Source organism: Otolemur garnettii, unplaced genomic scaffold (assembly GCF_000181295.1).
Source record: "Otolemur garnettii isolate 467f Iridium unplaced genomic scaffold, OtoGar3 scaffold00099, whole genome shotgun sequence".
Classification (NCBI taxonomy): Eukaryota; Metazoa; Chordata; class Mammalia; order Primates; family Galagidae; genus Otolemur; species Otolemur garnettii.
Window position 1 is genome coordinate 5,358,182 of NW_003852494.1, and position 22,238 is coordinate 5,380,419.

Sequence of the window (22,238 nt, forward strand, 5' to 3'; positions counted from 1 at the left end):
TCCTGTTTGAGGCTATACCCTCCGGGCTGCATCTTATCCCTGACTGCAATTGCTGTGGCTTTGAGGTGTATTCTGTGTACTGTCCATGTCTTTCTGCCTGGAGTGGAGGCTCCTTGGAAGCAGGAACATTTGTCAGCTCAGTCCCTTCTTCTGGAGCTTAGCTCATTGCCAAGGCAAACAGCAGGTGCTCATATGCATGTGGGGAGTGAGTGAACTGTGAGTGGAGACAGGTGGGACAAAGTTGTCTTTTTCATGCCCATTTTATGGATTCAGAAACCCAGAAAGGTTACTTCCCAAGGCAGTGGTCTCCGCGGTCAAACCTAGAATAGAGACTTTGGGGCTCTGGGTGCGTCCAGGGGAACAGGCTTGGGGCGTTAGAGGGGTCTCTGCCTGCAGGGGTCATGGCTGGGATGCTTGGTCCTTCCTAACAGGAGGCTGCCGGCACCTGTCTACCTGTACCCGGGGAGGCCCGTGCCTTTCCCTCTGCCCTTCTCCCAGAGGAAACAGGCACAGGATTTCTTTCAAGACAATGCCTCTGGTGTTTTGTCAGCTGACAGAAGATAGTAGGTCCCACAAGGTAGTAGATCCCACAAGCTGTCCCCGGAGCTTCTGTGTAAAGCTTAGTGGCACATAAAGCATGTGAGACATTTGCCTTTCACAGAGAGAGGGCCGATGACACCACACCGAAGTGACAGGCAGTCCCTTTGAAGAAGCCGGCCCTTAGATCCTTAATTAGTTCACACGTCAGCTGAATTTTTCAAATAAATGAATTTCAATGACATCTCAGGTTTAAAAAAAAAGCACTAGAGCTTCAAAAGCTCTGGGTGTTGTAGCCTTAGCTGCTCTAGAAGTTTCCTAGCCCCTAAACACTCCTGCACTGCTGGAAGCCTGTTTCGATTAAAGATGAAGCACACAAATTTCAGAGGGAGCTTCAAATGTTTGGAAAGAGTCTGTGAGAAAAAGTAATGCACTGTCCCACGCAGATGGGGGTTCTGAGGCAGAGTTTGTGGGGGCTTGCGGGAGGCTTTTGGACATAGTCCCAGGAAGCCAGGCTGCTCCTAGAGTGATGGTGATACATAGTCTTTATAATAAAATGTGATAAAATTCATATAATGAAATAAACTATAAATATAAATTAAAATGAAAACATCATAACATTTAATAGCAGGTGCTCCTGAAGCTCTATGTGTGTTAGACCCATTTACTTTTGTGTCCATATGCCCCCCAGGATAGGGTCTGTCACCCCTGTTTGATATTTGAGGAAATAAACTCAGGGTAAGGAATTCACTCGGGGTCCCCAGATGTGGTGAAGTCACATCATTGTTGGAAACTCCCTTCTTTGAGGTGTGTGTTGGGATTCGGGAATGAGCTGTGGATTTTCATAGTCTGTAGTCCTGGTGAGGGAGAGCCTGAATTCTGGGAAAGAGATCCCTTTCCCGGTTTTTCTCTCCAGAATATGCATCACTGGGGGACAGTGGGGGGTTTGGTTCGACACACAGCTGGATTCTGATCAAATGTGCAACATTACAAGAATTCATTGCTCACACTGACCTCACGATATTTTTGTGATGGCCTCATGTTCTAGACGACCCCCCCGCCTCCCGGGGACAGCATAGAAAGGTTCTAGAGAGTTGGTTCTGGCCTTGAAATTGCCTTTCTCAATACACTTTTCTCCCCCAAAGAGGGGACCCTTGTTTTTCCAGGCACTTTGGTGTCTGTTTTCAGACCTGCAGGGGACCCTTGGAGCTGAGACTCATCTGCGGTTGGTGCTCCAGGTTGAGATGGGGCCTTTGGGTTTGGATGAGAGCTGAGGGATCATTTTCCCTTCAGGTTTAAATGTTCTTTTTTGTTTGTTTCTTCTGCCTTTCCCTGACAGTATACGCTTAATGGCAAGAAAGTAGAAGTGGCTGTGAGGCAGATCATTGCTGGCAAAGCCGTGGAGCACCGAGGGGCCTTCTCTAATCCCGAGGCACTGGATCTGTACCAGGACATCCCTGAGCTGCAGGACTTCTGACGGCTGGCATGGCACTTGGTGGCACACGTGCACTCTGACTCCTATGTGCTCGACACATTACTTGGAAACCTACAGCTGTTTCAAAAGGATGCCTGTGCCAAGCGCTCTGTAGTTTGGGGTGGGGGAATAGGTTCTGTTCTGTAGTTAAACCCAGGGGGTGCCTGGGTCTTCTGCACCCTTGAGCTGGACTCCGGACTTCAGAGACCACAGGGAGCATCTGGATTGCACTCATGGCACCACGGTGACCACATGTGTGTCTTTGCACACATGGTGAAGAGGGGCATAGAGTGGCTGGTGCTCCTGTGACAGGCATACACTCCTAAGCCGTGATCTTGCCCTCCACCTCCTGCCTCCGTTGTTCCATTTCACTCCGTAAAGGTGCAAACCATTTCTTCCCTTGGCACCTATTTCTCCTCAGGGCCATCCATCCGTTGCTGAGATTTAGCTGTTACGAGGGATCCTCCTGCACAACTTGACACTTATTTTCCTGGCTGGCTGTTAGGCCTGCGCTGGCCACTCACACATTTTCTGCCTCATGGGCAGAATTCCAGGAGGACTGTGTGTCACACTCCAGCCAAAGAGCACCTCTCAGCCAGCAGGAAGGTCTTTTCACTCTGTAACAGGATCTCTTTATTGCACAGACTTTGCATTTAAATGTATTTAATGCCCAAGTATCTGGTGTGTGGTGTATGATACAGTGGGTGTCCACTCTGGGTTCTTAGCGGATGCCTCCCCAGCCAGTGCCCTCACGAGGGTCCTCTGGAGACAGAGCCGCCTGGCCTCAGGAGGAGTGGAATCTCTGCACCACCTCTGCCTGAGAGTTCTTGGTGTGTACATGCTGAAACTATGTCATCAGCCCTTACAAGTGCAGTCATGGGCTTCGACAATCAGGTAGTTCGTATGTACCTTTAGCATGTGTGTCAGTAATCCTGATGTTCACATTTTAATTTTTTTTAAACTAAGCACAATGAAATACTTTCCTGAATCCTTCTTCTTCTGGATAATAAAAATATAGGGGGAAGGTGCTCTGAGGAATTTTATCTAATAAATAAACATATAGGTGTATGTGTACACCCATCAGTGCACGCATGCCTGTTTTCTCCCAAGAGGGTGACTGCATCTGCGTGTGTGAGGCTGCTTGTGCCAAAGCACCAGCCCACACCTCTTCCCTGGAGTTATTTGGGGCCTAATTTGTGGGGGCATTTTCTGGGCCCCTGGTATTTAGTCAAAGTCCCCCATGACTGACTGGCCAAGAATGCTGCTCAGTGTGCAGACAGCACCCCGGCTGCCCCTTGGCCCAGAGCCCGCTGGGTTTCTGGATGTCAGCACTTGTAATCCCAAGAGCGGGTTGTGCTTGGCTTCATGCCAGAGAATCCAGGCTCAGCCCAGAGGGGTTTGCGGTCTTTATGTCACTGGAAGTCAAAGGCTGGCTGTTCTTCTGGGGCTGAGGGGTAACTCCATGACGCAGTGGTCCCCAGCTCCTGTTTTCTGCTCCTCAGTAGGTAGCTGCCCCACCTCCAGGGGGGAAGAAGGAGGCAGTGACAAGAGGGCTAAGATAAAGGCAGAACCCTGTACCTCTGGAGTCTGTCCCTTTTTATTGGCAAGATGATGACTGTTCTGAAGACCTACATCTGCTGTGCCTCACCAGCCAGTATTGGGGCACATGGCCCTTGCTGCAAGGGCAGTGGGGATCTGAGTATTTTGAAAAGGACTTATTATATTTTTCTATTTGTTTCCTATGGTTGTGGGTAACAAATTATTACACACTTAGTGGCTTAAACAGCCTAAGTTTATTATATTTCTGGAGTCAGAAGTCGAGTGTCAGCAGGCCTGTGTTCCTTCTGGAACCCCCAGGGGAGAAGACACGTCTCTGCTGGCTGTTCTCAGCCGTGGCTGGTTGCACCTCCTTCCTCCTGCTGCACTCCTGACACTGATGCTTTCACCTCGCTCTCCAAGTGTAAGGACCTCCCTATGGCTACCCTGGGCTGCTCGAGTCACCCAGTGTGATTTCCCCCACTGTAGCAGCCTAAACCCCCGCTTTCCAAGTGTCTCAGTCAGTCTTGTTGGCTATAATAATACCTGGGGCTGAGGAATTTATAAAGAAAATAGGTTTATGTGGCTTGTGACACCTGTTGGAAAAATTCACGATTGGGCAGCTGTGTCTGGTGAGGGCCTCAGGCTGCTTCTGTCAGGGCAGAGAGCAGGGAGCTGGCATGTACAGGGATCACATGGCGAGAGAGGACGCCAGACTCTTTAGCAGCTGGGCTCATAGGAGCTAATCCATTCCCAGCCCCCGGGAGCATTAATCTGTTCCTGAGGGATCCATCCCATGACCCAGACACCTCCCACTAGTTCCTGCCTCTCAATACCACATTGGGGATCAAATGTCACCCCAAGTGTGGTGGGGACAAACCACACTTGAACCTCAGCACCATGTAAACTAACACTCAAGGGTTCTGAGGTGAGGATCTGGGCATCTCTGGGGGCTGTGGTTCTGTAGACCTCACAGTTAAGGTCCCGGTTCTGAGGTGAGGATCTGGGCATCTCTGGGGGCTGTGGTTTTGTAGACCTCACAGTTAGGGTTCCGTCACTGAGCAAGAAGTGGAGGCCTTCCTTGGGAAGGTATGAGTTCTGAGCAGGAAGGCAGGAGCACTAGGGCACCCTGGTTGTTGGCGACCTTTGGGCTGGGCTTGTCCTCTCATGTGACCAACCTGCGGACCTCACCTAGGATTCAAATCACACCTGTGGCCCGCCAGGCCCTCGCTGGCTGCTCGGTGCTTGGAGACCCCCTTTGTATTGACAGTGCGTGAGGAGTCATTATGGCTTAATCAGCATGGCCTTTAGTGCAGCAGAACGGCCCAGGCTGACTAAGCCCACGCGTCCTTATTAATAAGCTGTGCTGGACAACTTCATTAATGAGAGACAGATGGTGAGGAACAACAGGCGCTCAGTGCATGCAGTGCTGAGCCTGCCTTTGACGTTCCTTGGACTGAGCATCACTCTCAAAACCCCACCACCTGCTGGCCAGCTGCCTTTTCCTCTCTGAGATGGCCTCGAGCTGCACCATGCCTCCTGCCATCTTCCAGCTCCCACCAGGCCTGTCCTGGCAGCATCTCCTGAGGGATCGGGATCTGCCACTTGGCCTGGCTGACTCAGCCCTCTGAGCAGCTGGTCCTCCCTAAGCTGTTCCTTCCCACCCCCGGGAGCCTTCTCAGGTTGGGGGCTCCTCCGTGCTTTTCCGGTGCCCAGCCCACTCCCCTGTCTGGACAGACCCTCCTCAACTCCAGCTGTGGGGATTTGCCCTCTTGTCCTCCATGCTGCATTCTGAGACCTTGGGGACAGTCCCAGGTGAGGTGACTTATCTGTTTCCCAGGCAGGTGGCTTGAAGCCCACCTGGGCTTAGAAACAGCATTTTCCTGACCTTGTCGCTGAGGCTGAAGGTGAGCAGATGAGCTGGTCCCTTTGGGTCTTCAAATGTCCGAGTGAAGGTCTCAAGGGGGAAAAAATCCCTTTGAGGATCTAGCTGCAGGCTGACAGGTTCCCCTAAATCTGGCTCAATCTGGGTTGTTTTCTGTAACAGCCCCAAGGTAAATGGGTGGGCCAGCAGGAGCAGAGGTGTAGGTGGCTTTGTTTCACAAAGTCACCAAGGGCCATGCTACTCCCATCTGGTTGCTGTACCATCCCCTGGTGTGAAGGTATTGTCCATGGTCCCCACAGGGAAGGGAGATGGAGGAGGTGGCCTGACTCTAACCCATGTCCCATAGACCACAATGTTGTCATATGACTGCTCTCAGATGTACATGAGGCCCATGCCGTCCCAGAGCCCTGGTGGTGGGTGGGGCTGGCTCTGTGACCAGGAGGGGTGGGGACAGCAGCAGTGAGGAGCCAGCTCATTTTCCTCCCATAGGGATGAGGGAGCCTGGCTGTGGCTATGTCCCAGCTGGGGTGGGGTCTTCCCTGCTGGGTCCTGCTGACCTGGAGCTGTAGAATCAGGCTGGCAGGGCATGTGTGTCTGTGTGTACACAATGGTGATGCTGCTCTGTTTGGTGTTTGAGTCTCTGTTTTGAAGTGTGAACTGTGGGGTTTGTGGGACCAACTTGTCAGTTTTCATAACACTTTGTATGTGTGTACGTGTATATGAATATGTCTAGGCATGTGTGAACGCATCTGTGCATGTGTATGTGTGTGAGTGTGCACATTTGTGTGTGATGTGTGTATATGAATGTGTATATTATATGAATATAGATGTGTATGTGTGAGTGAGTGTACGAGTGTGTGTGCATCCATCCATGTGCCCTGCAAGTCCAGATTGCACAAAACCCAAAAGAACAGAGCTGTGAGAGTGTCATAGCCTGGTTCTCTAGAACCCTGATCCATCATAGCTGCTCACAGCTATGTGACTTTAGCCTGTATCCTCAATGGTTTCCAGTTTGGTGACAGCTCCTGTGTCCCAATGAAGTGGATTTTCTTGAGTATCCTGCAGAACCAGAGGGCAGCTACTAACTGGTGTCCAGCTGATCTGTGTTTGCACTGGAACAGTGGTCCCCAAGGTAGGTGAGCTCCTTGTACCATGTGGGTTGGGTCTCATGGAGGCAGACAGATAGGTGACAGGAAACAAGAATGTCTCATGGGACACAAGGTAGGGAGGCTCAGGTGACATAGCCTGAGAGGTATGACACCACCTCAGGAAGACTGTAGGACAGCCAGGCAGGCAGGGGTCCTGAGGAGGGAAGGAACTGACCTAGAGGAACAAAAAAGGCTCTTTTGAAAACGCAGGGGCCAGAGAGCAGGAAAGGCAGATAGAGGCACAATGCCAGGTGGGGATCATATTCTAAGGGCACCCAGAAGCCAGGGAGGATTTTGAGTCCAGTACTGACATCATCAGATGAGCATTTGTAGGGTCTCACTGAGGACAGTTCCTTTTACTGGGTTTGGTAGGGGCCACGGGGAGGGGTTTGGTTTAGGGGGTGGGTGGTGAGAGACTTGGCCTCAGCTCACCGGCTTTCTCATTCCCCTCTTGCTCTTCTCCCTCTCTGTACCCCAAGCACAAAACATGAGGGTGATTCTGGTCATTAAGCAAATAGGTGTTGAACATACAGCAGAGACACTCAGGAGGCCGCCTGCTTAGGCCCAGAAAGCCTGACCTGGCTTTGATGAGCGATTCTTTCTCTCTGAGTGGCAATGGCCTTTATGTTAGTGCAAACTATTCCTAGAAGCCTCCTGTCATTTTGTCCCCAAACTTTCATGACTGTCATAAGCAAATAAGAAAAGGCCTGTTAAGAAGATGTTCAAAATATATTACGAGTGAAACTCTGGCTCTGTGGTCATGGTTGATTGTGTTGGAGAGCATGTTGGCCCTCACAGCAGTAAATGGATGGTCTAATAATTTCATTAGATGACTTCCAGGGGAGAAACAGTTGTTAGTCAATTCATTATGTGCTGGAACAATTTCCAAACTTTTTCATTGCAGGGCTCCCTCCCTGTGTTTCCTCCTATTTCTTTCTTTTGCTGCCTCCAGCAGAGATCACAAGTCAGGTTGGGTCTAGGGGAGAGTGAAAGGGAGTAGTTGTCAAATGGACCCACCTGGCTTGGACCCAGTTTTCATTTTGCAGGCTCATCTGTCTCACCAGTCCTGTTCATTGGCTACCTGCAAGGCATGGTCCAAATGTTTTTGGCATCCATTTCCTCTTTTCAGTCATGACTCTCTATCTATTTTGTTGGCAAGAAGTAACCAAAACCCCAACACCAACTGGCTTAATCAAAAAAGGGTATTATTAGCCCACTGTTTTGAAAACTGCAATGCTATACAAGCTTCTGGTGTGGCTGGATCCAGGGGCTCCATGATGTCATCAGTATTCTCTCTCTCCATCTCAGCTCTACCTTCTATGTTGACTACATTCTTAGATGGAGTCTCTTCTCCAGATGGCAAGATGGACACATACACCTCCAGGGTTACATTCTTACTTACAGAGCTAAGAGGGGGACAAAGATTTTCCCCTCCCTCTGTAGCGCTAGCATGAGTTCCCACATTGGTGGTTATTTGAGTATTTGGATCACATGACCAAACATGAACCAATCACTGGCCAGGAGGAGGGACTATGCAGATTGGCCAGGCTCGAGTTATATGACCCCTTCAAGTGTGGAGCCAGGGGACCAGTAACTGGTCTGGGACTGGAACTTGGGCCCTGGGGGGTCAGGGGGTTTCCTTTAAGAGGCAGGAGGCAGTACCAGGCCCTCTGCGCCTTCTCTTTTCAAGGTACCAGCCTCTTCTTTCCTCCCTTGTTTCTTCTCTCTGAACACCATCCCCGCCATGCCTGGCTCTCCCTGCCCAGCATGACAGCTTCAGGTTGTTTTAAACTGCTAAGTGTGTATGATAATCATTATGCAGCAAGAGAGAAATAACACACCCTGCCAGGGGCTCGGGCCTCATAGTGAGTAGCCTACTCTACTCAGCACCTCCAGATGGTGGGAATCTATCCTCCTCTCGTCTGTACTCCTACCCCTTGGTCCCAGCTACAGAGGGTAGTTTTTATAAAGTCTTCATTTGAGTTGCGACTGGAACTCTGTAGGGTAGTACTCTTCAAACACAAGTGTGAGAAAGGCATCTCTCATCACCGGCTTCAGGGATGACTGGGTCCTAGGCGTGGGTCAGAGTGATCAGGACTAGGCATCTGTGTGGGAAGTTGGGTGCGGTGGTTAAGACCATGGGCTCTGGAATTGGGTTACCAGATAAAGTACAGCACACCCCATTCCCTTTCAGTTTCCGAAAAACAATGACGAAATTTTTAGTATAGGAATGTTCCAAATATTGCATAGGATGTATTTATACCAAAAAGTACTCAATGTTTATCTGAAATTCAAACTTAACTGGGTGTCTATAGTTTTATTAAACCTGAAACCCTATTCTAGAAGCAAGTGCCTGGGTTTGAGTGATGTCTGTGTCTCTCTGTGATGGTAGAAAAGGTGCTCAACTTCTCTGAGCCTCCTTGCCTCATGTATAAATGTGAGGATTAAGAATACTACGCATCTCACAAGGTTGTGGCAAGAGTGAAGTAATCATGTTACTATAAATATTGCCACACATGTAGCAGGTGCTCAATAAACATTGTTTGTCATTCTTTTATAATCTCTTTTGTCCTTTCTTCTATGTAAGCTTTGGTCTTTGACTTTTTGCCTACATTTCAACAGAAGTCCTGGGAAAGTATCTCATTGGCCTAGCTGCTATCACGGACCTCTCTCTGAACCAATCACAGAGACCAGGAGAATGGAAGGTTCTGATTGGGCACATCTGGGTCATGTGACCACATCTACAGCTGAAGGATGAGCCAGCTCAACCTGAAAAAGGTAGACTGAGAGTGGTGGTGTCTTCTGGGAGGATTGGAATGCTGATGCTGGAGTGGGCAGGGATGGATTCCACATGGCACAAACCCCCACATGGCTAAAGAATTGCGTGGAGTTTGCCTGGAAGAGTTCTCATAGAGAATTGCAAAGAAAAAAAAAGTGTTTTTCTGGGTCTGAATATTCATGGGTAATGAAGACAAATGGGGCTTATTTGCACAGACAGCAGACACAAGAATTGGGTTTTGAGGACCAGTTAGATTTCAGTGGAGGCAGAGTTTTGAGGAGAAACAGCTTCATCTGGGGTGAATCTATCTTATAAAACCGTAGTACTCCTGGAGCTAGCATTTCCTTACTAAGAGAGTTACCACAGGGGTTTTGGCAATTGAAGAAAAATGGCAGAAAAAATATTGACACTTCTCTTGGGCATGTCTACATCTCTCCCCTTGGATCTGGGTGGGGCCTGTTAACAGATGTGTTCTACAGAGTCTGACAGAGGTAACTCATAGGCAGGGCCATGAAAACCAGGCAGTTCTGCCTAGTTCTCTTGTGGATGTTCACTGTGGGAGAACTCACCACCACTTCAGAAGTCTGACTACCATGAGGTCACCATTCTGGAAAAGCCACCTGGAGGTGCTGTGGTCAAAAGTCCCAGCAGAGACTAGTGTTCAGCGGTCCCTCACAAGGCACCATGCATGTGAATGGAGCCTTCTTTGACCCTCCAAGTTGCCCATCTGCTGGTTGAACATAACTGAGTAACCTTAGTAGATACCACAAGGAACAGAACAATCACTCAGTGGAGCTTTGCCTGAATTCCTGACCCACAGAATCTGTGAAATATAATGAAATTACCTTTGTTCTATGCCACTAAGTTTTGGGGCAGTCATGCAGCAATAGTGGTTGGAACAGGGCTCCTTTAAAATAGGACCAAACTAGTGATGTAAATGTAAGAAGACTGAACCAAGCCATGGGGAAGCTGAGGACAGCAGGAGGCTGCTCCATCCAGACAGTGGCCGTCAGTGGAAGGCACAGGTGTAAGAGGACTGGCTCTAGAGCCAACTGTTTGCATTCAAGTCCTTGCTCTGGGTGACACTGTGCAAGTTTCTCAACCACTCAGGGCCTCACCTCTTGCATCTGTACTAATGGACTAACCGTGAACTACAAGTTTGGCAACAAGGAACAGATATCTTAAAACAAAGGCCAACGATTCAAATCCAGCCCCCAGAGTATCTTGCTTGGCTCCTACAATTGCTGTTTTGTTATTTGGATCCAATGCCAATTAAGAAACTAGGAGGTTTTGCAATTTCTCTTGGAAAGAGAGGGAAGATCAGGTAAGGCTGGACCACTTTCCTTGGGTCACCCATTACCAGGTCATCATGGCTAACATGGAATGGCTACTTAGCCTGGGCTGGACATTGCTCTATGCACTTCACATGCATTGATTCATTCGATGTCAGGCAGCCCTTTGAGGTCTGCATCATGTCATCCCTTGGCTCTGTCAGAAGAGCCCTTCTGGATCAGTGAGTAGATCCAAAGAACAATGAGGTCACCTCAGTAGGTACCACAGTGGGGAGGTGACAATGAGTGTGTGTTCCCTCCACCCCATGCCTCAGGCACAAGCCTAGGGAAAGAAGGAAGCCCCACCCATGACAGTCACTTGGCATCTTTAAAAGATTAGGAATTCATACAAAAAATTAATTTTGGCTATTGAAAAGTAAATCATATTTCTGCAAACTCAAGTGTGGGCTGAGCACGTGGTGAAATCTTGAGTGACCTTACACTGAGAATTTAGGCTGTTCTAAGCGTATAAGGCATCACAAAGAAGATGCTGTTATAATTCCTGTTTTTACCTGGGAGGTTGGCTCCCCTAGGGTCAAAAAGACAAGGTGGCGGAGGTGGGGTTGGAACTCAGTCAGACTAGTCTGGCTGCAGACTCCGTGAGCTGTGTGCAGTGCCGCCTGTCTGTGTCAGTAGCCCATTTCTTGGAAAAATTTCCTAGGAAAGACAGTGCCCCTCTGAAGCCCACCAGAGGCCTCCAGAGGCCCCAGATAGGATGGAAAACCTGAGCAGCCTGGGGTAGGAGTCCCTGGCCTGCAGACAAACAGTGCTGAGGGACCACTGGTGGGAACTGGAGCTGAGGGAAGGCATTTGAGGAGGGAGGCAGGTCCGGCTCGTGTCTCACCCAGGCTGGGGTGGAGGGAACTGACGAACACCACACTGCATCCAGCAGACTGTGGTCCTTGCAATTTCAGTAATGCTAGGTCCCCTCTGTGCACTGACAGCTGAGCCAAGTGCCCATAGCTGAGGGCCGGAAGCTTGTTTTTTTAGGTCAGTCTGGGCTGTTCTGGTGGCCAAGGGCTGTGGCTCCCACTGGGTGGTCTGTTGGACTGGGACCCCTGGCTCCAGGAGCTAGAGTCACAACAGTGTGGGCCTTGGGCTGGGTTATGTTGCCCCTTCAGGGCTGAGTACCCGATAATAGTTAACACTGCTCTAATGCTTACCATATGCTGGGCACCATTCAGGGGCATGATCCTGACTGTAACCCTAGGAGGTGAGTGTCATCATTATCCTCATTTTGAATATGCAGAATAAGGCACTAAGTTCAAGGGAATTCCCAAGGTCACATGGGCTAGTGCCAGATGCCGGCCTTGTCTTTCTTGCTGAACCTTTTGGAAAGAGCTCCCAAGCTCTCAAATGAGAGAATCCCTCATTTGATAAACCCTTTTTGGTGGCCTTTTCTTTGGGTAATTCCTGAATGTCTAGATTGATGAAAAAAAAATCACACCCCAGTGAAAAAGATCAATTGCATGTACAGCTTCCAAGTCACTTTGACGTTGTCACAAACTCTCTCATATATTTGAGCCTCTAATTAGATTTGGAGCGAGAATCAATTCATGTGTCATGAAATTTTAAAAGACAGCATTCCATGAATGGTACTTCCCATTATGCCAGCTTGATTGAAATTGTGGGTTTTTAAAAAGATGCTATTTATACTCTTAAGACAATGGAGCTTTCAAAAGGATTCCGACTCTTAAGTCTTCATGCGTGATTTCTAGGAAGTGGAAATTTTCAAATTTTCATAATGAATGTGTCTTTGTGGCTTTCCTTCTTTTCTTTCTTTCTTTCTTTTATTTCCGTAAGTCACCTGACTTTCCCTTGATAAGAACCTCAGGTTCTTGCCAAAGGATGTATCGCATAATTGCTTTCATGTTCAGACTCAGCAAGAGGGCGTTGTAAATGGTCTTGACACAGAGGTGACAATTCTATTAGGCCTGGGTTCTTGCATGGTTGACCTTGCAAATTGAATTCCGGGAGGTCAGTCCTTGGGCCCGGCTGCTGGATTTCATGTTCCCAGGTTGAGGAGAGGCCTGGGGAGGTGTGGGCTGGGATTCCATGCCCGACAGTCACTCTCCTGTGCATTCATTCCTCCTTCCATCTTGGAGTCCTCCTCAGCTCTCCACCAGTGCCCATGATAGATGGATGTCTGCCTGCTGTGGCATTATTAGCCACTCTGTCAAGGTGACAATGTCATTTTTAATATTCCATCTTCAGACCCGAGGTTTATTTTTAGGTTGGGAGTTAGCCAGCCTTGGCAGAGATAGAGCCACAAAATGCTTAGGATGTGGTTCTCTTAACCCTGGGGAGCTTTCCGACAATGCCAGTTCCTATGAAGGTGTTTTCTGGGGTGCAGGAAATGGTAGATACTAAGATACTATGTGTCTTTATTCATGTGGTGGTTACTTGAGTCTATGTATGCGTAGCCCCAAATTAGGCTGCAGAGGATGCCAAGAGGCAGACCACCTCTGAGCAAGAAGATTTACAGCTGAGGAGTGACTCTTGGATGACTTGTCCACAGGAGCTCCTTATGGAGAAAGAGCCCGTGCCCTCAGCACGTAGTCATTGTTAATTACTCCCCTCACCTGTATTATTCTGTCTCAATAAAAGACTGGTGCGGAGGGTGCTCAGGGCTACCTGGAAAGTAAGGGCTAGCCCGTCTCCCACAAGCTTGTACTTCTAATCCATGTCTCTCCTGGTTCCTTCCTGCAGTAACCAAGACCTGGGTCATAGGGGCCCGATGGGTTGTGACATTAGGGTATGGCGAGGATGCAGAGAAATTGGAACCGTCATGCACTGCGGTGTGTCAGTCACTATTGGGAACAGCCTGGTGGTTCCTCAAAAAGTTTAACCCCAAATTTCCCCATGACCCAGCAATCACACTCCCAAAAGAACTGAAACAGGGACACAAACAGATGTTTGTCTATGAAAAACGTTCACAGTGGCCAAAAGGTGGAAAGAACTTGGTGTTCCTCAACCGATGATGGATGAACAGAATGTGGTTTATCCAACCCTATGCTGGGATATCATCAAGCCATAGGAAGGAAGGAAGTTCTGACACATGCCACAACACAGATGGCCCTCAAAAACGTCATGCTAAGTGATAGATTCTGGTCACAAAAGGACAAATGCTGTATGATCCCACTTGTAACAATACTTAGAATAGTTGAATCTTCAGAGACAGAAAGTGGAATAGAGATTATTCAGGCTGGGGGAAGAAGGGATGAGGCTTAACACTTAATGGGGACAGTGCTTCTGTTGGGGAGGATGAAAAAATTCTGGAAATAGATGATATGATGGTTGCACAACATTGTGAAGGTAATTAGTGCTCCTGAACTGTACACTTACAAATGGATAAAGTGGCAAAGGTGGTTTTGTTTTGTTTTGTTTTGTTTTGAGACAGTCTTCTCACTCTATTGGCCAGGCTAGAGTGCTGTGGCATCAGCCTAGCTCACAGCCATCTCAAACTCCTAGGCTTAAGCGATCCTTCTGCCTCAGTCTCCTGCATAGCTGGGACTATGAGTCCCTGCCACAACGCTCAGCTAATTTTTCTATTTTTAGTAGAGATGGGGATCTCAATCTTGCTCAGGATGGTCTTGAACTCCTGAGCTCAAGCAATCCTCCTACCTTGGCCTCTCAGAGTCTAGGATTACAGGGGTAAGCCACCACGCCCAGCCAGTGTCAAAGTTTATATGTCTGTTTTATCACAATAAAAAATAATTGAGATGTGCACTTAAGATTTTTGCACTGGACTATAAGGATGTTATACCTCAACTTTAAAATACTGATTCACAGGCCTTACTCTTAGCGTTTCTGATGTTACTAGTCTGGAGAAAAGCCTGGGAATCAATATTTTAAAAAGCCTACCATGAGGACTTTATGGTTGGGGAAAAGGGTCAAACTTCAAACATGAAAAACTCTCAAGAATAAGACAGACTTGTGGAATCAAAGCTAGGCTGGGTGGTCTATAAAGGTTGAAGAGTTGTGAGCAAAAGTGATGTGTTGTTTCTAGGCCAGAGCACTTCATGGCTGATATAAGACTCTGAAAAGCTATGTTTTCCTTTTAGTACCATTTGATGTGGGGGCTGCCCTATCCCCTGGTCCTGAGTGATGTAGGCTCCCACTCTGGGCCTTGAAAGATGGATAAGATTTAAGGAATACAGGAATTGAATGATCCCATGTGACTTCATAAGCAAGGCAATAGCCCCAGGCCTCTGGGTACCACCTTTGTGAGTTTCTTGGCCTTTTCCTCATGGTCACAAAATGGCTGCTGCAGCTATGACATCACATCCTCATGGGATCATAGCAATGACAGGATGTGGGGGTGAGGGCAGCCTGTGCAGTGAGAACTCTGTCAGTGTGTTCCAATCATACTTTATCAGGGAGGATTTTTTCCCCTAGAAAGATCCTCAACAACCTCCTCCTTTAATTCATTGGCCAGAACTCTGTCCAATGGCCGCCCCTAGCACTGAAGGAAACTGGGTAGTAGGTCCCTAGATTCTTTTTCTTCCATTTCCATGTTTTGACCTAATTTCAAACTTAAGGAAAAATTTGAAGAAAAATTAATTCCAGATATCTTTCACCCGAATTTCCCAAATGTTAGAATTATGTGACGTTTGCTTTTTCTCCATTTCTCTCTCCCTACACACGTACCCGTGCATGCATGCACACGTATCTGTGGACGCAATGTCCCTTTGTCCCTAAATGCTGCATTGTGAGTTCCTAAAAACAAGGACATTCTCTTACGTAGCCACAGTACAATGATGAGGAAATTAACATGAAAACTACTATTATCTAATCTAATGGTCTTTTTTTAAATCCTGTCAATTGTCCCCATGATGTCCTTTGTAGCAGAATAAAACTCCACATCACACATTGTACTCTGTTGTCACGTCTCCTTATTCTCTGTCAGAAGAACTTTCTAGGGCTTTCTTTACCTTCTATGACGTTGGTGTTTTGAAGAGGTCAGGTCAGTGATTTGCAGCATGCTTCACACATTGAGTTGTCTCTGGGTTCTTTTTTTGCATTTTTTTGACCAGGGCTGGGTTTGAACCCACCACCTCCAGTATATGGGGCCAGTGTCCTACTCCTTTGAGCCACAGGCGCTGCCTTCTGGGTTCTTTATGTTTGGATTTATTTATGGACTTTTGGCAGGACCACATGGAGGTGATGCTGTAGCTTTCTTGGTGCAGCATATCAGAGAGTCACATGATGTCTATTAATCCCATTACTGGGGATGTTAACTTTGGGAATGGGCCTGCCAGACTTCTCTACTGTAAAGTTCCTATTTCCTATTTAAGTATTGGATGTTTCACCTTGAGTGTGGGAATGGCTATTGGGTTGCCAACCACAGAGTCCACTACACTCTTGCTCATCTGAGTTTGCAGGTCCTCGAGGCACTGTTCGTCTTGAGTGGAGCAGGGAGGAGGTCTTTAGGAAGAAGGGGATTCAATACACATCTTAGCTATGCTTTCTAAGGAACGGGTGTCCAACTTTTTTTTCCCTGCTGAAAATTAGAAGACTAAGAGTTGCCTTGGGCTACATATTAAATATACAAATACTAAGAAAAGCTCATGAGCAAAACAAAAGGTCTGTGCATACATTCCAGGATATCCAACACCACAGATAAGCAAAGCAGTCCTCAAAAAATCAGCATGTGGCCCGTGGGCACAGATTGGTGGATACGCTTGGTACCCTCACTGAACTTCCTGCCCAGTGGGGGAGAAGGAACTAATATTTCTTGTACACCTACTATGTGCCACGCTGTGGGTTAGCCACTCTCATCTACTTTGAATTAGGGTCTCAACACTGGGAGGCAGGTGCTGTCGCCTGGATAATGATTTTGGGTGGTGGTGGGGGGCTTCGTTGATTTCAAACCAGGAAAACCATTCACAGCATTCTCCAATTCCTGAGTCTGCCTCACCTCACTTGAGTACAGTTTTTTAAAAAGCATCTGAAATATTTTCCATATCAAGTGTTTCAAGGACCTAATTATGAACTTCATTATAATTGTTCATTAGTTATATTTTGTTCAATTACTTTAACAAGTTGCCAAATGGAACACAAAGCCGGCAATTAGCATTATGTAATTGTAATGAGACACTCAAATTGGGTTACAGAACATCGTCTTTGCCGGCGTATCTTTCCCTCAGAGGAAGAAAAACCAGAGGCAGTTTTTGGCCCTACATGTGCTTGCTGGCGCCATCCAGGTCATGTGGGGTCAGAAGCAGCCTCTTCTGACGTGCAAAAGTCAGGTTTGGGATAACAAAAGCATTTAAGGATGGCATTAAAAATGTTTTAGATGATTATTATATCTAATATACTATGTTGTTAATTTATAAAATAATATGTTATATATGTATATATGCCTAGCAGTGCCTATTCTAGGCATGTCTGCATCACGCAATGACTCGTTTAATCTACCCCCTAGGTCCTTGGGGTGGGTGCTGTCATATCCCCCATTTTACAGATGAAGAAATCAAGGCACAGAGTTTGGGCAAGCAGCGAAGGCGTGCTGGAGCTGGGCTCAAACCCAGGCTCTGGCTGATTACTACTTTATACTGATTTATCACGTCTCAGAAAAAAAGGTATATTTAAGAAAATGCAGTTACCCACTTTATCCATCAAGGATAACTTTGCTTTTTAGCCCCTCTCGTTGTTCATATTTGAATGTATTTTAGAGATAGGCATATGAAAGCAATTTTCTGAAATTTGTCACGGAACCAGATCACAACACTGTCTCAAATAGCTGTCCTCCACCCGTGTCAGTGGCAGTGGGGACAGAGCACCCTCACTGGACAGGCTGAAGTCCCCATGGAAAGAGTAGTTGTGAGGATGTTTTGACTGGATTTCATTAACTAATTTGTTGAACCTAAAGAAGCTGGTCTGACTGAGAATGTTGGTCAGCTTCTTCAGCGAGCATCGACAGACACCTAACTCCCCTGGCCTGGGGAAAGAGAGAGATTGGTTTGTGCAGTGGAAAAGCCGTAGAACAGATTTCAACCAGGACTGCACCCAAGACCCCAGCCAGCTCGGGCTGCTGGAATCAAACGCCACAGACTGGGTGACTTCAGCGACAGACTTTTATTTCTCATGGTTCTGGGGGCTGGAAGTCCAGGATCAGGGCTGCACATATCCAGTGTCTGTGAGGCCCAGCTTCCGGCTTTGCAGATGGTGCCCTCTCCTCGCATCTTCACGCAGCAGGCAGAGAGCGCAAAAAGTGAGTTCTTGCCTGTCTCTTCCTACAGGGCACGGACCCAATTCCCGAGGGTTCTACCCTCATGACCTCATCTATTTTTTTTTCACAACCTCATTTAAACCTCTCCCAAGCCCCATCTTCAATACCGGCACTTTGGGAATTATGGCTTCAACATATGAATTTTGGGGGGACACAGATATCCAGTTCATAGCAAATGCCATCAATATGCTTCCTCCTTGCCAAGGGTGCTGCTGTCCTTTGTATTGGAGTGACCATGGGGCCAATTCTCCTCACGAAGCAGCAAGATGGCCACTGGCAGTTCCGTGTGTGCTGTCGGGGAGGCATGTGGTGTAGAGTCTGCCAGTCAGCAGCAAGGAGTGCAGTGAGCTGACAGCCTCCACGGGGGCGCCGTCAGGGTTTGCCACAGATTTTAAGCCGAGGCCTTGATGCTCCCAAGCAGCCTCAGGCAATGACTGAGAACAGCAGTGGCACAAGGGCCTGGTCATTGCAAAGGGCATGTTCCCTCCAGAGCGCCCTTTACATTGGCATGGTGAGAGCTTCAGTATGACCCGAAGGCTTCACCCAATTCTGCTACCTTCACCTTTTATGTTTCACAGGAATCACCCCCAAGATCTCTTGTCCTCCTAACTTTCTCTCAGCATCTGCTTCATGAATGACCCAACAAACACACCAGGGTCATTTTCTAAAAGTTTAGGCTTCCCAGTAGCGACAGATGCTGCATTGCCAAGAGTTCCAGCAAAACTCCCAGGCTTGACTCTCATTGGTTGAAATTGGGCTATGTGTTTGTACTTGAACCCTCCCTGTGAATCTAATTGGGTAGGTTTGGGTCATGTGACCACTTGTGGGTGGGATCATCTCTGTCCAAACAACTTGACCTAAGAGTTGTGCTTTCCCAAAGGAAGTCTGGGTCCTTTTCACAAAAAAGAAGGGAATGAATGGCTGCTGGGTAGAAATAGCAGCTCTACTTTGGAAGGTGTGAGTTTGGAGGGGCTGGCCCTTGGCCTGCTTGTCATATCACCTCTTCAGGAACTCAGTATCCACATCTATGAAATGGGCATATGGAAGATGGAATAAGGCCCCCTTCCCTGATTCTTCAGGGGGCCTTTATGAGGAGACAGAGGAGAACAGTCATGGAGTCCTGAGGGAAGGACTTCCTAACTGTTCTCCCCATGGCTGTGTGTGGGAGCAGGGAAGGGTCCACCTCCTTGCTCTGGAAGATTCTGCCTTCCTCCGGAGGTCCTTGATTCAGTCGGAACTCAAGGCCAGCTTTGAGTGACAGAGGCAGAGGGCTTAGCAGATGCTTTTCTGACAACCATGGTGACAACCCTAAATGTGAGATAGTGACACCCTTCTGTTGTACAAGGTCACCTGCCAGACATGCCAAGCTGAGGATGGGTGGGGGAAGCTGTTGAAACAAATGTATATAAATGGCACTGTTGTCTTGTGCGATGGTCTGAATGTGTCCCCTCTCCAATTCTTACGGTGCTGAGAGGTGTGGCCTTTGAGAGCTGATTCGGTCACGAGGGCTTCACCCTCTTGAGTGGGATTTGTGTCCTTATAAAGGAGGCCCCAGGAGCAAATTCACCCTCCCACCCATGGAGATGAAGGGGCTGTCAATGATGTAGAGAGTGAGCCTTTGCTGAATCCTCTGTGGCCTTCCCTCCCTCCAGAATTACCAGCAATACATTTCTGTGCTTATGAACTACCTAGTCTAAGATATTTTTTGTAGGGGTCCGAACAGATTAACACATCTCCTGAGGGAATGTTCTTTAAAATTTTAATTATTATTTTTTCAGCTTATAAATAATTTACTATTGTAGAATTCGGTTCCTGCATCACATTCCAGTGTATGAATCTTTGTAATTAATGCCCCTCCCTTAGTAATGAATAAGGACTGGGGGCAGTGCCTGGGAGGAGGGGAGCGTGCAGCCAGGGCTTTATCTGGGAATTGCCTCCGAGTGTTTCCTGACACTGCTCACCTCTCCTTGTCACTGGGTCTTCCTGTCTGTCTGTCTTTTTCTCTCTCTCTGTTTCTGTTTCTCACTCTGTCTGTCTTTCTATCTCTTTCCCTCTCAGCTGATCACTGCTCACAGCTCTGCTAACAGCATCCATCTGGGCTCCATGCTGTTAGCGTGCGCCCCTTCCAGATGGTGGGACGGATTGCAGTTGATAGCCTGGTGTGCTAATGACATGGAGTTAATTCTTAATAATGATGAAATGTGATAAAAAAAAATAACCTACTCTCTCATCTGGATCAGTTCAGTACCTGGTCAGAATGGCCCTATCCACTGCAGTCCCGGCTGCTGTCACCGGGACAGATGTGATTTCTACTGGAGCTGTTGCAATCTACAGCTTTGGGCCCCTCTGGATCCAGCTTTAGACTTTGGCAAGTTGAAGTTATTCAAATCTGGAACTGGTGAGTTGCAAAGACCGGAGTCCCTTTTGAAGAAGCTCCAGCCACAAGGGAGCTTATCATCAGCATAGCAGCCGCAGAGGGCAGTTCCCAGACGCAGGTGCGTGTCTCGTCAAGTGGAACTGTATCAGGGGATCCCTGCTTTGGAAAGACAGAGACAGCCTCAAGCTGAGTCAAGTGGAAAAGGAATTTATTGAAATGATACCTGGGGAGCTCACAGCATTGCTGAGAATCTGCAAAAAATATATGCCGAAAGTGGATAGTGAGTACACATATGGGAATGTCCAGACAAAGAGAAGCTTTGTGGCTACAGGATCAGCCTGGTGAGCCCATTGCTGCCACTGCTGCTGCGATGTTCCACTGGCATCAGAGCTGGTGGACACTGGAGCCCAACGTCACCACTGCTCTGATGCCCCTGGACGCTGGACACACTGCTGCCACCAGAACAGCTCCATCCTGCCCCTGCCTCTGCCTCTGCAGACCATAATAGCTCCCAATTTGAAGTCTGGTTGTCCAAGCTCTGTGGTATGCTCATATCCCAGAAGGAAGGGAAGCAAGGCTTAATTAAATTCATGGACTCTGGAGCCAGACTGGGTTTGAATCTGGGCTCTGCCACACATTATCTGTGTGAGCTCAGGCAACATGTGTGCCTCAGGGTGCTCATCTGCAAAATGGGGCTAATAGAACCAGGCTGCCTCCACAGGCGGGGGGTGGTCTTGGGGACTACATGAGGAACATATGTGAAACACGTGGCATAGATAGCTGAGTAAGCACTTTAAGCTTTAGCTGTTACCATTATTATTATTATTATTTTAAAAGGATCATTTGTCATTTGGTAAGGGAGCTGCTGTTTCTTATGAAGACTCAGACAGTGAAGGATTCTCCAGATGTACGAAGGGGGATGCATAAGATCCATATTCCCTTCCCCCCTTTCTCTATGACTCATTTATTTCTATTTTGAGCCCCAATTCATCTGTGGCTTCCTAAAATCTCAATGTGGGGACATATCTACCTATTTCCTACAATTATTTATTATTTTTTAAGTTAATCATTATTTTTTTGAGACAAGGTCTTGCTCTGTTGTCCATGCTGGAGTGCAGTGGCATCATCATGGCTCACTACAATCTCAAACTCCTGGAATCAAGTGATCCTCCTGCCTCAGTCTCCACCACGTCTGGCTAATTTTTCTGGTTTTTGTAGAGATGGGACCTTGCTATATTGCCCAGACTGGTCTTAAACTTCTGGGCTCTAGTGATACTCTTGCCTCGGCCACCCAAAGTGCTGGGATTACAGGTGTGAGTCACTGTGCTAGGCTCAACAATTGTTTCTTAAACCTTGAATCAGAATGCCTTTGAGTGAAGCACGCATTCTCCAACTTACACATTCTGCCCCGCCCTGTCCTCCCATATGCCCTGCTTCACTTGGTGTGCTTTCTCAGGACATTTGTAATTATGATTCCAGAACCTAAGATCTGGAGGTTTTGAAACAAGAGGGCACAACTTCAAGGCTATTGTGTCTACCTTCACAGAAGTCACTTCTCCATCCTGGGATAATAACGGCAGGTTCATAACCTGCAAGATGGGGGATGGACACAAAGAGGACAAAGTACCAGTAGCCACACAGGATAGAGAGGTCTCTCAGGGGCCCATGCAGGACATGTGGCTTGAGCTCATGGGTATCGGCAGTCAGCAGCACCTGCTCTCTCTGGGGCTGCTGGTTTCTTGACTCTGCCCAGTCTGTGCCTCTGATTTTTTTCCTTCTCCTTGAAGTTGGTTCCATGGGCCTGAGCCCATTCATCGCAGCACTTCCTTTGTTGCAAAATGAGTTCCAAGCAGTACGCTAGTAGGCTTCCCATCTGTTTCATTCTCAGGGACACTGGGATAGTCAGTCTCTGCCAAAGCTCGTGCAGGCCAAGGCAT

The 22,238-nt window shown here is 47.8% G+C and overlaps 1 protein-coding gene across 1 annotated transcript in view; it reads left to right on the forward strand.

Annotated features, from left to right (window-relative positions):
* LOC100957552 (acetoacetyl-CoA synthetase) overlaps window positions 1–3,027 on the forward strand; it is a 46,633-nt gene extending 43,606 nt beyond the window's left edge. Inside the window, exon 15 of the mRNA XM_012809039.2 lies at window positions 1,877–3,027. Within this exon, the coding sequence (XP_012664493.1) occupies window positions 1,877–2,014 (138 nt within the window). The 3' untranslated portion in view covers window positions 2,015–3,027. The remainder of the gene's footprint in view (window positions 1–1,876) is intronic.
* Window positions 3,028–22,238: the final 19,211 nt, after the last annotated feature.